The sequence below is a fragment of the Centruroides sculpturatus genome, unplaced genomic scaffold, assembly GCF_000671375.1.
Source record: "Centruroides sculpturatus isolate CEXI.00-Female unplaced genomic scaffold, Cexi_2.0 scaffold45, whole genome shotgun sequence".
Taxonomy (NCBI): domain Eukaryota; kingdom Metazoa; phylum Arthropoda; class Arachnida; order Scorpiones; family Buthidae; genus Centruroides; species Centruroides sculpturatus.
Genome location: NW_019384310.1, coordinates 104,473 through 119,058, shown reverse-complemented (window position 1 = coordinate 119,058; position 14,586 = coordinate 104,473). Strand labels below are relative to the sequence as shown.

The window sequence follows — 14,586 nt, the reverse complement described above, 5'->3', positions numbered from 1 at the left end:
AGTATATTGTTTGTTTAAATTCGAATTGTTCAAATGTAAGTGTTTGTAACAAGATGATGGTCACTGAAGGTAAGAGAAAATATTCTTATATCAAGCATATTTCTGGTAGGTATAAGTTAATTTATACATATTTAAAATAACCAGTTTTTAGATATACAATGGAACCTGTTTATACGACCTTAATCCGTTCCTGCAGTTTGGACTTATACCGAATAGGACGCATATCAAACCAACCTTTCCCATAAGAAGTAATGTAAAAATGATTAATCCGTTCTCATGTAAAAAAAAAAATGGCTGGTTTTAAACACCTTGCTTTCCTGGCTAGTTCCTGCTTGATTTTTCATGAGATCAGCATGTATCTTTTTAGCTTTCTCGCAAATAATTGCTTCCGATACGATGTCGCCAGCACACTGTTTTTCAGTTATCCAAAGCAAAAGCAATTTCTCAACATGATCTAATGTCTTCGATCTCTGTTTAGAAATTGATTTAACTCCTTTCGCAACGTTAGCAGATTTAATAATGTCTTTATTTTTCACAATTGTCGATATCGTCATTCTCGTAATACGGTATCCAATAGTTAAATCTCGAACATCATTCCACCTTCATATTTCTCAACAATCTCTTTTTTCAGTTCCATTGTGATTTTAGTCATTTTTTTATTTTTCTGTTGCCTTTTTGCAATTCATGTTTAATAAAAATAATAACATTTTACTTACAAATTAAAATAAAAAGAAATTTAAACAAAGTTATAAACTGTGGCACCACGAACGTCTAGTCTGGTCTAATACACCGATAGTGCTACTTGTTCATAGATGGCACGTATAATTGAATTAAATCATATACCGAGCAAAATTTGTTTCATCCAAACAGGACTTATTCCAAATTGGACGTATTCTAAAGCAGACGTATACCGAGGTACCACTGTATTAAGGCCAATAGTTGTTGTGATTATTGCTTTCTACAGATGACATAAGTCTATTGACTGTCACATTTGACAAATAATTGATCTTAATTCCTGAAACTTTGAGTAAAAACTTAAAACATTTTGTCATCTGGATTAATAGATAAAATACATTAAATTATTTTTAAACAAGATCTTGTTGCAAAAATCTAAATAAATGTCTAGTTTAAGCAATTGTTCAGTTTTGACATATATATTCTTTACCTATGGCAGTAAATGTGTATGCACCTAATGCACACTTGCCATAAATGGTAAGAATGGCAATAATTTGCAATTTGTAAGAATAATCAAAAAATCTTACTGGAATTAACTTATATCAATATAAATAAACAACGCCTATATAATGGTCCAGCAAAAAGAATTAAATTTTTGTTTTTGCTGGACCATTATATAGGCGTTATTTATATTAATTTGTAAGAAATATTTTACTAAATGATTTGCTTTGCCTTCCTAGCCAATTAGAATTATTTTACTTATCATTCTGTGTTAATGAACATGGCCCATTGTTGTGTCTGTAAAATAAACGATTACTTGTTAACGTATATACTTAACTTTATTATAATACAAATGTAACTTTGTGCCTCCAGGTCTGTATTACAACAGCTAATACACGACTGACTGGAGACAAAGGAACATGTAAAAGGTCAGAGGTGTGGGGTCACCTAACTAGGTCAAGGGGCAATTCGGTGTGGGTTATCCCCTGGAGGTTTACATACATAACAACTTTCCCATGTTTAATAAAATATTGTTTAAAATTTGTTCGTTTAGAAATTTAGGCGTTGTACTGGTCTTTGTATTCACATTGATTGTCAAAATTCTGATTCATTTGAGTTTGTCATCGTTCGGTTAAATTCTCCCTCCTCTGGGGACTGGTCGGAAGTTGTTTTTGTCATTGTCTCCTTTTTGTTGGGTAAAGTCGTTACAGTTCCATTGTCATAGCTAATTGTGTTTGGGTGTGGACTAGCACTAGCTGGGAATGAGACTCTATTGTTTACTATGTCATTGCACCTGTCAATTTTCAATTTGTTGTTCGGTTATGTTTCTTTGAAAGGCTTGTGCCTGAGGTTTGAGCAGATCTAATTTTGTTCTTATTGTATGTCCTAATAAGTTTTCTGCTGGACTATTTCCATTAGATAAGGGAGTCGCTCTATACCAGAATAGTAGTTCATGAAGCTTCTGTTGTAAGGTACCATTTTCATACTTCATACATTTGAGATTTTTTAAGGTGTGACAGTATCTTTCAGCTTGGCCTTTTGTGACTCGGTGTCCCGGTGCTATTAAACTTTGACAGATTCCATTTCTCCAACAAAACTCTTGAAATTCTTGTGACTTTAAAATACTTGCATCACCACTTACTAAAATCTCAGGTAGACCAAATCGACTAAAGACTTCACGTAGAAAATGAATTGTGATGGATGTGTCTGATGCTTTCTTTGTATAGAATATTTCCTGCCACTTTGATTTAACATCAACAACAATAAAGAAATAATGATTCATGAATGGTCCTGCATAATCGATGTGTATACTTTGCCAGTTTTTTTTGTAGGCGTTTCCTATTTGTGTATTGAGGCTTTTGTTGGGTTTTTCTTAATGTCACAGCACTCTTTGCAACTTTTAANAGATAGTTGTGTCAGTCAAGCAAGTACTATTTCTTCTTTCCGATTTTTCCATTGGCTGGTTGGTCATTTTATTAACTCTGATTTTCTTGTGTGTAGTTTATTGAATTGTTTGTCCCAGTCCTCTTGCCATTTGTTATATATGTACTTGTTAATATGACAGTAAAGATCTTTATGGTATAGTCTGAAAGTTCTTGCTTGATTCCTGTTTTGCAAGTTTGTTTGCTATTTCATTTCCTTGGAGTCCTGTATGTCTGGGCAGCCAATAGAAGGCTGTTGTATTTTTTGCATATTTGAGATGTTTGAGTAGATGTTGTATGCTATTGAGTGTCAGGTGGTATGTTATCTTACAACTATTGATTACCTATAGTGCGCTGCATTAGTCTGTGTATATTATTGTCTGTCTTGATTGTGCCTTTATATATGTTGGAGAGCCATGAAGATTGCAAACAGCTCTGTGGTTGTTTCTGCAGGCAGCCCTGCAGCATAGGTGGCCTCAATGCAGATAAAAGCTGCTCCTACTGTTGTTGATTTTGAACCATCTACATATATGGGTATTGTAAGACTATATTGAGATCAGTGTTCTTTAAATAATTGTTGCTATACAGAATTTGGAGTCATTGCTTTTGTGTAGCTCTAAGTCAAAATGAATAACTGCTGGATAGAGCCATAGAGGTATTGAGAGTCAATGGACTTAGAGGTACAGTACAAGTGGAAGAGTTATTGCTTATAGATCACTATGAAAATGTATCAAACTTGGAGGTTTGTAGAGAGTTGCTGATGAAGGAAAGCTTCTGGAATTGATGGGATTGTTAGTTGATGTAATAGTTATAACTTATGGTTTTGGAGTTTCAGATATAATTGTAATGAGAGATGCAATCTTCACGGAGACAGAGGTGGTTCCATTGATTCTGCATTGCATATAAGCTTGGTACTGGTGTGGTTTGGATCAATCCTGTGCACAGGCATATTCCAATAGCGTGAATTGGGTCAAGCAGGTGTAGTCTTATTGCACTTCCATAGTCTGGTTTTGCCAGTATAAGTACCTGATAGATTTTCTGCATGGCTTTCCAGTTAGTTTCCCAAAACATATTGTACAGGGTTTTCAATATATTCATTACACATATATACCAGCCCTTTAGGTAGGTAATATACAGTTTAAATGTAGGAGACTTGTCCAAGATTATACCCAAAAATTTGGTTTCTGTTTGGACTTTTATTTGTATATCTCTGAGCCAGATTGTCAGATCAGGATTTAGTCTTTCGATACTGCAGAAGTGTACACAAGTTGAGAAAGTAAAATCATTTGAGTGTGTCCAGGATTCTAATTTATTTAATGTCAGTTGTAGCCAGCATTCAATTATGGTCATACTTGCTGCTGAACAATGTATTTGTAAGTTGTCAATATACATTGACCCTTTTATATTGGGTGATATTAGTTTTAACATTTTATTAACTCTTAAGATAGAGAGTAGTGGTGAAAGGATGGATTCTTGTGTTACTCCTTGTTCTTGTTGGAATGTGTTTGATAATGTATTTCCAATTAGGACTTGAAAGGTCCATTTTCCTGGAATCCTCCTATAAAAGCTGGTAGGTTCCCTCTTAATCATATATCATATAGATCTGTCAATATGTCATGCCATCATGTTGTCATATGCCTTTTCAATTTCAAAGAACACTGATACCAGATGGTGACAGCGAAGGAATGACTCCCGAATGTCTGTTTCAAGGAAAAGGAGCTGTTCTGTGGTTTGAAAATTTCCCTGTATTGGTGATAGAATATTATGTTCCATCAGGTACCATCTGAGCCTGGCATTTACCACCATCTCTATCACTTTGCTAATGCAGCTTATTAGGGCTATTGGCCAATAATTTTGTGGATTTGTTGCACATTTATTTGGTTTCTGGATTGGGATGATTATTGCTTTCTTCCAGTAATGCAGGTATTTTTGTTCTGTCCATATTTGATTAAATATAGTAAGTAACAACAATTTTGCTGTTGATGATAAGTTTTGGAGAATGGCATAGTGGATTTTTGGACTAGACCAACATCTGTACTCTTGGTTTTCTGTAAAGCATGTAATTTATATATTGTGAACTGGCTCCTAGATTTGTACTTTTGAAATACAGTTTGTATTCAGCATGAAATTGACTTCCAGCTGCCTGTAGACTTGTCTTTGACATTTTGTATTTCTTGGTCTATTGATTGGTTCCTGTCTGTGAGGACCCAACCGAGGTCTGAAATCATGTAAATTGCAGTATTCTTATGATTAAATAATAATGATAGATTAAATATGAGAGGGAGAGGAAAATCCCATAATTTAAACAACGCGGCACAAAATGTAAACAATGAGTCCAGGATGACTCCAACACGTGTTAAATGAACTGTCAATGTCAAAATGAAAAGTTATCAGACACAAGTGATCATAAACAGGTAGAACTTTGACCCAAATGCTCATAAACAATCAATCTAGGGAAACAATAAGATCTTTAATAGCAGATATCAGCATTAATACTCTTTTTCAGAAGAAAACATATCTCGCCAAGTTTCTTGGTGTTCGTCAATCAAAAGTTCTTGGTGTTCTTCTGTCGTCAGATCCATTTTAGGTTCCATTATGAGTTTCATTTCAGGTTCCTTCAATGTTGTTTATTTCTCAGATGTGATTTTTGTTACTCCTTAAGATGCTTGAGTCTTCTTGATAATACAGTATCTTTCTTAGATAAGATTGAACTGCAGCCTACCGTAGACCTGTTTGAGCTGTACTGCCCAGCAACATCAGACATCTGCCCACTCTACCTTTGCTATTATACTCTCACTTTTCAAAAATAAAAACCAATGCAAAACTTAACGAGTGCCCATTCGACAGTCTCGCGAATACTATAAAAGAATTGTTTCTGTCAGAAAGATAAAAGGCTGGAATTACAAGGGAGAGTTTCAAAGTTCGGAGGAATACTATCCGATCAGTATATACCGGATTGAGCGTCGATGTTGACGTCTCCTGCGCTCCAAAAAGTTTTGAATTGTTGCCTGAAGACAAGGGAAGACCAATTGGTATTCATTATTTTATGTCACTTCTTGTATTTGTTCTGTGAGGTGTTTGTTGTCCGAACATAAAAATATTTTGCGAAAGTGTTTGTTATCTGATTTGTTCGTTAACTGATCACCCACTGTATTTCCATTACCATTTTATCTAATTCTGTCCAGAAGTTATCCTTTTTTTCTTTTTCACATTCTATTTGGGAGCATACACACATACTATTATGACAAATCTTTCTCATATCTCCAGCTTAACACTAATAATCCTTCTGATTACCTCACAAACACCATTTCTTAACTTCTTGTCTACTNCTCGCAAATAATTGCTTCCGATACGATGTCGCCAGCACACTGTTTTTCAGTTATCCAAAGCAAAAGCAATTTCTCAACATGATCTAATGTCTTCGATCTCTGTTTAGAAATTGATTTAACTCCTTTCGCAACGTTAGCAGATTTAATAATGTCTTTATTTTTCACAATTGTCGATATCGTCATTCTCGTAATACGGTATCCAATAGTTAAATCTCATATACTATTCGTTGCAACACTACTAATAATCCTTCTGATTACCTCACAAACACCATTTCTTAACTTCTTGTCTACTATAATATCCTTTTTCATCTGCTCCTCCAGAAAACAGTTTAAAGCTGTTCTCCAGCTTCCATGCTTTACTTCCTTTTCATCTAGTTTTTTTGAATGTATAAGATCTCAGCCTTCTTTGTTGAATCAAGTTCACTAACTCTATGCTATTTCCAGTCATTGTCCCAATGTTTAAAATTCCATTCTAACATTAAACACTCTCCTCTTTTCCTTTCATTGGACTAATTTTCTTTAGCCAAACCTGTCCTTGGTACAATAGCCCAAACTCATTTCTTACAGTTTTCGGGCGACATGACTGTGTCACTCGTTGGTACACCCAAATTCTCATAATCTCTGTTATTCTCTGTTATAAATTATTCCATTTGGTTTTGGCATATGTTTTACGGTCATATGCCCAACCCTCACCATTTATTTACCAGGCTTAGAACCAAGACGTAATGGGCTGGCTTGCCCCCTCAGTGACTGGTATTTAAAATAATCGATTTCATTAAAATTATAGAAGACAGTTACTTAAAGAGAATTTAAATCAATTTAATTCTCCTATTAACACACATTCAGAATTTCAAAAATCTAAAACTAACATAACAATTAACTTAACACTGTTTAAATAAGAATATTGTGACAAATACATACAAAATAATTTGAATACAGTACTTGAATTACATTAAATAACTTTGTAAATATCAATAATTCTCGATATCAGTAATATCAAACATTGATAATGAAATTAGCTGGTATTCACTTTCTGATTTCAATATCGGAAGCTAAGATTATCAAGCGATCTATTAAACTATTAGGATATCCTAATAGTTTAATAGATCGCTGGGAAAACAAGATAAATAGTAAAATAAATAATAATAAATCAAAAAAGCTAAATATAGATACAAAATATATCAGTTTTCCATATATAAAAGGACATATTATGTTCCATCAGGTACCATCTGAGCCTGGCATTTACCACCATCTCTATCACTTTGCTAATGCAGCTTATTAGGGCTATCGGCCAATAATTNCTACTATTGCATTTTTTTTGGAAGGGAATGACATATAAGTCCTCTATACTGTAATTACCAACATTTTTAGTTTTTACTTTTGCCACTCCTAGGGGTTTGAAAATCTTTCTTGTGTAATTTTGAAAGGTCACTTTCGTTTTTGCTATGGGCGCATTCAATTGTAAACAATTGAATTTGTTGAAACTGATGATAGTGACGCGACTGCCAGTGTCACATTCAAAACTAACTTTTGTACCATTATCATAAATTTCTGTGAGGAGTCTGTCATCAGTTCCTGTTCTATTAACAAATATGTCTAGAACACTGTTTATATCAAAGTCAATTATGCATTCGTGATTAATATTGTGGACGTTATGATTCCTGTTAATTGTTGATGTTTGTTTCCTTAAGGATGATGTGCATATTTTTCCCGTATGTCCTTTTTTATGACATCGTTCACACTTCAGCTGGTTTTTGACTCTACAGTTTATTGATTTATGGTTGTTTTTTCCACAATGTAAGCATAGTCCTTCTAAATGAAGTTCTTTAGGGTTAAGTAGGTTTTCGCTGTAATCTTCTTTTCTGCTTCTGTTATGATTTGACGGTTGTGTTTGAAGCTGTGAGCATTGTTTTATTTGAGTATTTTTGGCAATTTTGTGAACAAGGTGGTTACTTTTATATACTTCATCATTTTCAATTTTGGAAGCTTCTATGGCTAAATCAATTTCTAGCATCTTTTCAAAGGTTACGTTGATTTGTTGTAGAATTTTCTCATGTATGTCGAAATCTCATAAACCACTTATGAATTGTACTCTTAACATTAGATCTATGACGGATTTTATACAGTCTGCATTGTTACAAATAGACTTGAAATCTGCGCTTTTCGAGAGTTGTTTTAACGAAGTCACGTAATTTGAAATGGACTCACCATTATGTTGTACTCTGTACAAAAATTTATGCTGTTCTGTTAGGATATTTTGTTTGGGTGTTAGGTGATTTTGTAGCAACTTCATTAATTCAGCAAAGGTTCACTTAGAGGGTATTTCTGGTGCTGTTAGGTTGGTCAGTAGCTGATAATGTTTCAGTCCAAGACAATTGATTAATATCATTACCTTAGTTGTTCAGTAATGGCATCTGTACCGGTTAGCCCTTTGATTTTGAAAAAATTATCCAGACATTGGGAATAGTTTTCAAAGGTCTTAGCCGTTTTGTCATAAGTTTCAAAGGTTAGGGCTTGCGTTTGGAGAACTCGTTGAACTGATAGTTCTGGTTTTGTCTCCACCGACTGACTCTGTAGTTTCTTGATAAACACATTTAGAGTTAAAATTAATTCTGTAAGTTCACTCATTTTTATATCCTTTTTGTCCTCATTGCCAATTTTATCCTTATTGCCAATTCGTTGCCAATTTTATCAATTTGTTGCCAATTGCTGTGTTCGTAAAATAAATGACTATTTGTTAACATATATATAATTAACTTTATTATAATACAAACGTAACTTTGTGCCTCCAGGTCTTAGTGTTACAACAGCTAACGCACAACTGACCAAAGACAAAGGAACACAACAAAGGTCAGAAGTGCAGGGTCGCCTAACTAGGTCAATTCGGTGTGGATTATCCCCTGGAGGTTTACATACATAACACCCATGGTTTTAGGAACTTTCAATTACTGTTATCACATTAGGTATATTGAAAATCTCACATCAATCCAGTGATATACTGCCAGAAGTAATGCAACTGCTGGTGTTTTTAGAGAATCCACACTGATTGCCAGGATACCAGGAAAGAAAAACAAGAAAAATGGCAAATGATATGGACTTCCATATTACATTAAATTTATTTTTGAACTTATTTAATGAAAACAGTTTAATCAAAAATGAATATTTTGAAGAGAAAGAGGGATGAAGATTTTTTCATTTCTATAGGAGTTATACATAATGAAATCAATCCCAAGATTACACTTTAACCTGCCGTTACTAAAGGGCAGTGCTGCATTCAACATTCGTTTTAAAATGCTTGTAACTCGGGCTTCCTGGAAGTTTTGTAGCCAAACTCTTGTCTACTTTTCTACCTGAGTATCACTTTCAACAAGATACTGGAATTGGAAATAATATTAATCATTAACACTTTCAGTACAGCCTTTGTTTCAGCCGTGTTGAATAAGTTAACACGACACTCACCCACAAGTAATAGTGTGTCTTCTTTTTACATTTGAAGTGATACGATTCTAATTGTGAAATGATATTGTACATACATACTATCATAAGACATAATGAAATGTTTCTGAAATGGCTTGATGAGGAATCTGAGTAAGAAAATGTAGGATACTTTCTCACAGACAACGAGAATCTCTGTGTAAAAATCCTGAAAGTATTGAAAAAGAAACCAGAAACTAGATCCTCTACAGGCAACATCAATATCAAGAGAATAGTGTGCATATTGCCCAAAAAACAAGAATGAGAAAACAGCATCCAAGAGTGTAGCCTATTACACTAATCTGCAGACACCACATAATAACAATCTACAAACAATGGAATTTTAAAAATCCAGACTAAATGGATTCAAGCTTAAATAGAAATTATAATTAAGTTTAATAATAATTTCAGATATCAGATATTTCTGTTTTTATTGGTCTGAGCAGATACCAATTTTCTGTTTCTATATCAAAATTACTTTTAATGTATTCTAACCAAAAGGAAGTAAAATAAAATCTTAGTAAAATTTCTCAAGACAAATCATTAAGGATACAAAAATATGTAGAGTGAGCGCAGTGCTCACACTCGAGTAACAGCATTACAAATCCGACCAGGAGGAGTGCCAGGTTAACAATTAAACATTATGTGATGTCTCACATAAATATACTGATATGCCCACATTAAAATATTCCATTAATGTATTAACTTGATCTTAATTTATTTAGGGTACATTCGTCAACAAATAAATTAAATTCAAAATTGTCAATGCAAAATAGAGCTCTCAAGAGTCTCGTGGCGATTACCATCTCGTTTGATGGCACGTCAAGCACCGAATAAAGACGCTTGCCCGTTTGCCGGCATCAACTGCAAGTCATCCGAGATTTCGAACGGACGTACCGAGAGCCGTTAACAGTATGCCGAGATCTCGAATACGCCAAGGAACAACAGAATTTGACTTGTTACACAATATTCATTTTCAGACATTCAGCACAGTTTAAAAGTTGATCATTTTATAAATAATTTAATTTTAAATAAAAAAATATGANTTTCAGTACAGCCTTTTCAGCCGTGTTGAATAAGTTAACACGACACTCACCCACAAGTAATAGTGTGTCTTCTTTTTACATTTGAAGTGATACGATTCTAATTGTGAAATGATATTGTACATACATACTATCATAAGACATAATGAAATGTTTCTGAAATGGCTTGATGAGGAATCTGAGTAAGAAAATGTCAATGAGGATTCTTTCTCACAGACAATGAGAATCTCTGTGTAAAAATCCTGAAAGTATTGAAAAAGAAACCAGAAACCAGATCCTCTACAGGCAACATCAATATCAAGAGAATAGTGTGCATATTGCCAAAAAAACAGCATCCAAGAGTGTAGCCTATTACACTAATCTGCAGACACCACATAATAACAATCTACAAACAATGCAATTTTAAAAATCCGTACTAAATGGATTCAAGCTTAAATAGAAATTATAATTAAGTTTAATAATAATTTCAGATATCAGATATTTCTGTTTTTATTGGTCTGAGCAGATACCAATTTTCTGTTTCTATATAAAAATTACTTTTAATGTATTCTAACCAAAAGAAAGTAAAATAAACATGAAATTGTGTATTATTCATAACACAATTTCCTAATCTTAGTAAAATTTCTCAAGACAAATCATTAAGGATACAAAAATATGTAGAGTGAGCGCAGTGCTCACACTCGAGTAACAGCATTACAAATCCGACCAGGAGGAGTGCCAGGTTAACAATTAAACATTATGTGATGTCTCACATAAATATACTGATATGCCCACATTAAAATATTCCATTAATGTATTAACTTGATCTTAATTTATTTAGGGTACATTCGTCAACAAATAAATTAAATTCAAAATTGTCAATGCAAAATAGAGCTCTCAAGAGTCTCGTGGCGATTACCATCTCGTTTGATGGCACGTCAAGCACCGAATAAAGACGCTTGCCCGTTTGCCGGCATCAACTGCAAGTCATCCGAGATTTCGAACGGACATACCGAGAGCCATTGACAGTACGCCGAGATCTCGAATACGCCAAGGAACAATAGAATTTGACTTGTTACACAATATTCATTTTCAGACATTCAGCACAGTTTAAAAGTTGATCATTTTATAAATAATTTAATTTTAAATAAAAAAATATGAATTTTCATATTGTGTCACATGCAAATTATGATTAAAGCATGTAATAACCATAATCTTAAATCATTCATTTTAATTATATTGCTATAATTAAAATGAAAGCAGATGTGATTATATATTATAAATGGTTTATCAATAAGCTAACTGATAAGTGTTCTTGATGAAAGTAGCCTAAATAATTGGTAATTTACTTACTTGTTGACTGAACAAACGGTTGCACGGATTCAATACAGGATTAAAGTAGAAAGTATTTAAAGTTTTAAAGGAATAGTTTCTACAGTTTAGTAATTTAAAGGGAAGCATCTCTGACTACAGCTAAGGCACAGACACGATAGAAGAACGGCTGTCGTTTGGCTCTAAGTCGTCAGCGCCATCGTGTGGACATCGTCGAAATTATTCATTCGGCGTCCATCTTTGTTGGCGTTGAGTTCGTAGTTACTTTTGTCTTGACGATTGGTAAGTTAGTAGAACTCGTAACGTAATTTATTATGAAAAGAATAAAGTTTTGTATTTACTATATTCATCGCGCAATATTAAAAATTGTATATTGAACGGAAAAGTTTAAATTAGAATTGTATTTTGGTGACGTGAGAAATTTTATTATCTGTTTTCATTGTTCGTAAAGATGGCGCTGTAAATTTATATAAAGATTGGTATAGGTCATTTGTGATTGGTTGAAAATCATTCGGATCCGTCGGTATTGTCATGTCCGATGAATCCTGATTGGTAAATTCTGATTGCGTAGCGTAAGAATTCTAATAGTTTATTGGATAAGTTTTGATCATTAGCAATTTTCAACCAATAGGAATGTTACACGCTTATCGTCTGTATTTAAAATTGATACTTAATTCATATTAACATTTTTTGAATTAAGAAGTGTATTCGAATAANTGGTTTGTTTTTTATAATTATAAAAACTATTTAATGACTAAAAATATATAAATAATTCATTTATTTTGATTAAAAACATGTTTTTCTATGAAAATTCAATAGATAAAATAAAAAACTTACTAATTTTATATTTTTGTAATGTAATTTATAACACAATTAGAAATAAATTATACATTTCTTTTTTTTTTTTCATTATATTATATCTGTTTTTCAGAAATGGGCAAGCTTTAGCTAGTAATTTCAATAAATATTTCTTTAAATATCAAAACATTTTATTTATATTTTATTTTTATGTCACCATTCACTATTCAAATCATCAAAGTTAAATTTGAAATTTTGCCATTTTGTAGTTGTGTAGAGTAATTTCACTTGAGGGTTCATGGTCAGGTTTTTGCTATGAGGTTTATGGATATAATAAGTTTGGGAACCATTGCTTTAAAGTATGGGCTGTCCATACTTTAAAGCAATGGTTCTTACATTAAGCTCATTGTCCAGAGAATCAAAATTCTAAAAAGCAAAATGGCTTAAATTGTAGCAATTTATATCTAACTTGATAAAAATGTTAGGATAACTTTATTTGTTTCACAATTCACTGAGCAGTTTAACTCAATTTGAATGAATTAAACTGATGTTCAAGTTCCAAGTAAGAGATTGATTTCAAATATCATTTACAGGAACTTGAATTATTGTTTATTTCTGTGAAATTATTTTGCATTGTTTAATTGGAATCATTTCAATTAACTTGAAAAAAATGTAATTAATTTTTAAAGAATCACCATCATGCAAAACAATTTTCAAAGAGGTTACTATATTCTTTCACTAAAAAATAATTCAAAAATATNCAATATTCATTTTCAGACATTCAGCACAGTTTAAAAGTTGATCATTTTATAAATAATTTAATTTTAAATAAAAAAATATGAATTTTCATATTGTGTCACATGCAAATTATGATTAAAGCATGTAATAACCATAATCTTAAATCATTCATTTTAATTATATTGCTATAATTAAAATGAAAGCAGATGTGATTATATATTATAAATGGTTTATCAATAAGCTAACTGATAAGTGTTCTTGATGAAAGTAGCCTAAATAATTGGTAATTTACTTACTTGTTGACTGAACAAACGGTTGCACGGATTCAATACAGGATTAAAGTAGAAAGTATTTAAAGTTTTAAAGGAATAGTTTCTACAGTTTAGTAATTTAAAGGGAAGCATCTCTGACTACAGCTAAGGCACAGACACGATAGAAGAACGGCTGTCGTTTGGCTCTAAGTCGTCAGCGCCATCGTGTGGACATCGTCGAAATTATTCATTCGGCGTCCATCTTTGTTGGCGTTGAGTTCGTAGTTACTTTTGTCTTGACGATTGGTAAGTTAGTAGAACTCGTAACGTAATTTATTATGAAAAGAATAAAGTTTTGTATTTACTATATTCATCGCGCAATATTAAAAATTGTATATTGAACGGAAAAGTTTAAATTAGAATTGTATTTTGGTGACGTAAGAAATTTTATTATCTGTTTTCATTGTTCGTAAAGATGGCGCTGTAAATTTATATAAAGATTGGTATAGGTCATTTGTGATTGGTTGAAAATCATTCGGATCCGTCGGTATTGTCATGTCCGATGAATCCTGATTGGTAAATTCTGATTGCGTAGCGTAAGAATTCTAATAGTTTATTGGATAAGTTTTGATCATTAGCAATTTTCAACCAATAGGAATGTTACACGCTTATCGTCTGTATTTAAAATTGATACTTAATTCATATTAACATTTTTTGAATTAAGAAGTGTATTCGAATAATAAATTAACCATACACTGTAAATCGTCTGTTGATTTCCACGAAAATTGACAATATTTTATTATAATTTAATTTAAAAGTTGTTATGAATTTTTAATTAATAATTGAATTATGAAATAAAAAGAATTTTGGAAAAAAATTTCGCTTTTTCAAAAAAAGTTTTTTTCTTCAATTAATTTTTAGGCCTTTTGCAATGAACCTAAAAATTAAATCTTTTATTATTTAAAACCCTCCATAAAATTTCACTTAAAATTTTTTCATTTAAATAAAATCAGTTTCATATTAGAATTTATATTCTGAAGAAAAA

The 14,586-nt window shown here is 32.3% G+C and overlaps 2 protein-coding genes across 8 annotated transcripts in view; one reads left to right on the top strand and one right to left on the bottom strand.

Annotated features, from left to right (window-relative positions):
• The window catches only part of LOC111621127 (aminomethyltransferase, mitochondrial-like), a 50,677-nt gene extending 38,508 nt beyond the window's left edge, over positions 1-12,169 (bottom strand). The window contains exon 1 of the mRNA XM_023363201.1: positions 11,776-12,169. Within this exon, the coding sequence (XP_023218969.1) occupies positions 11,776-11,883 (108 nt within the window). The 5' untranslated portion in view covers positions 11,884-12,169. The remainder of the gene's footprint in view (positions 1-11,775) is intronic.
• The window catches only part of LOC111621081 (inhibitor of growth protein 3-like), a 32,288-nt gene continuing 29,715 nt past the window's right edge, over positions 12,014-14,586 (top strand). For 2 of the 7 annotated variants that reach the window (XM_023363179.1, XM_023363143.1), the window contains exon 1: positions 13,801-13,847. The gene's annotated coding sequence lies outside the window, so the exon portion shown is untranslated. Of the gene's footprint in view, positions 12,037-13,751; positions 13,848-14,074; positions 14,118-14,586 lie in introns of those variants that run through there. The other 5 variants (XM_023363156.1, XM_023363185.1, XM_023363173.1 and 2 more) reach the window with 5 other exon arrangements.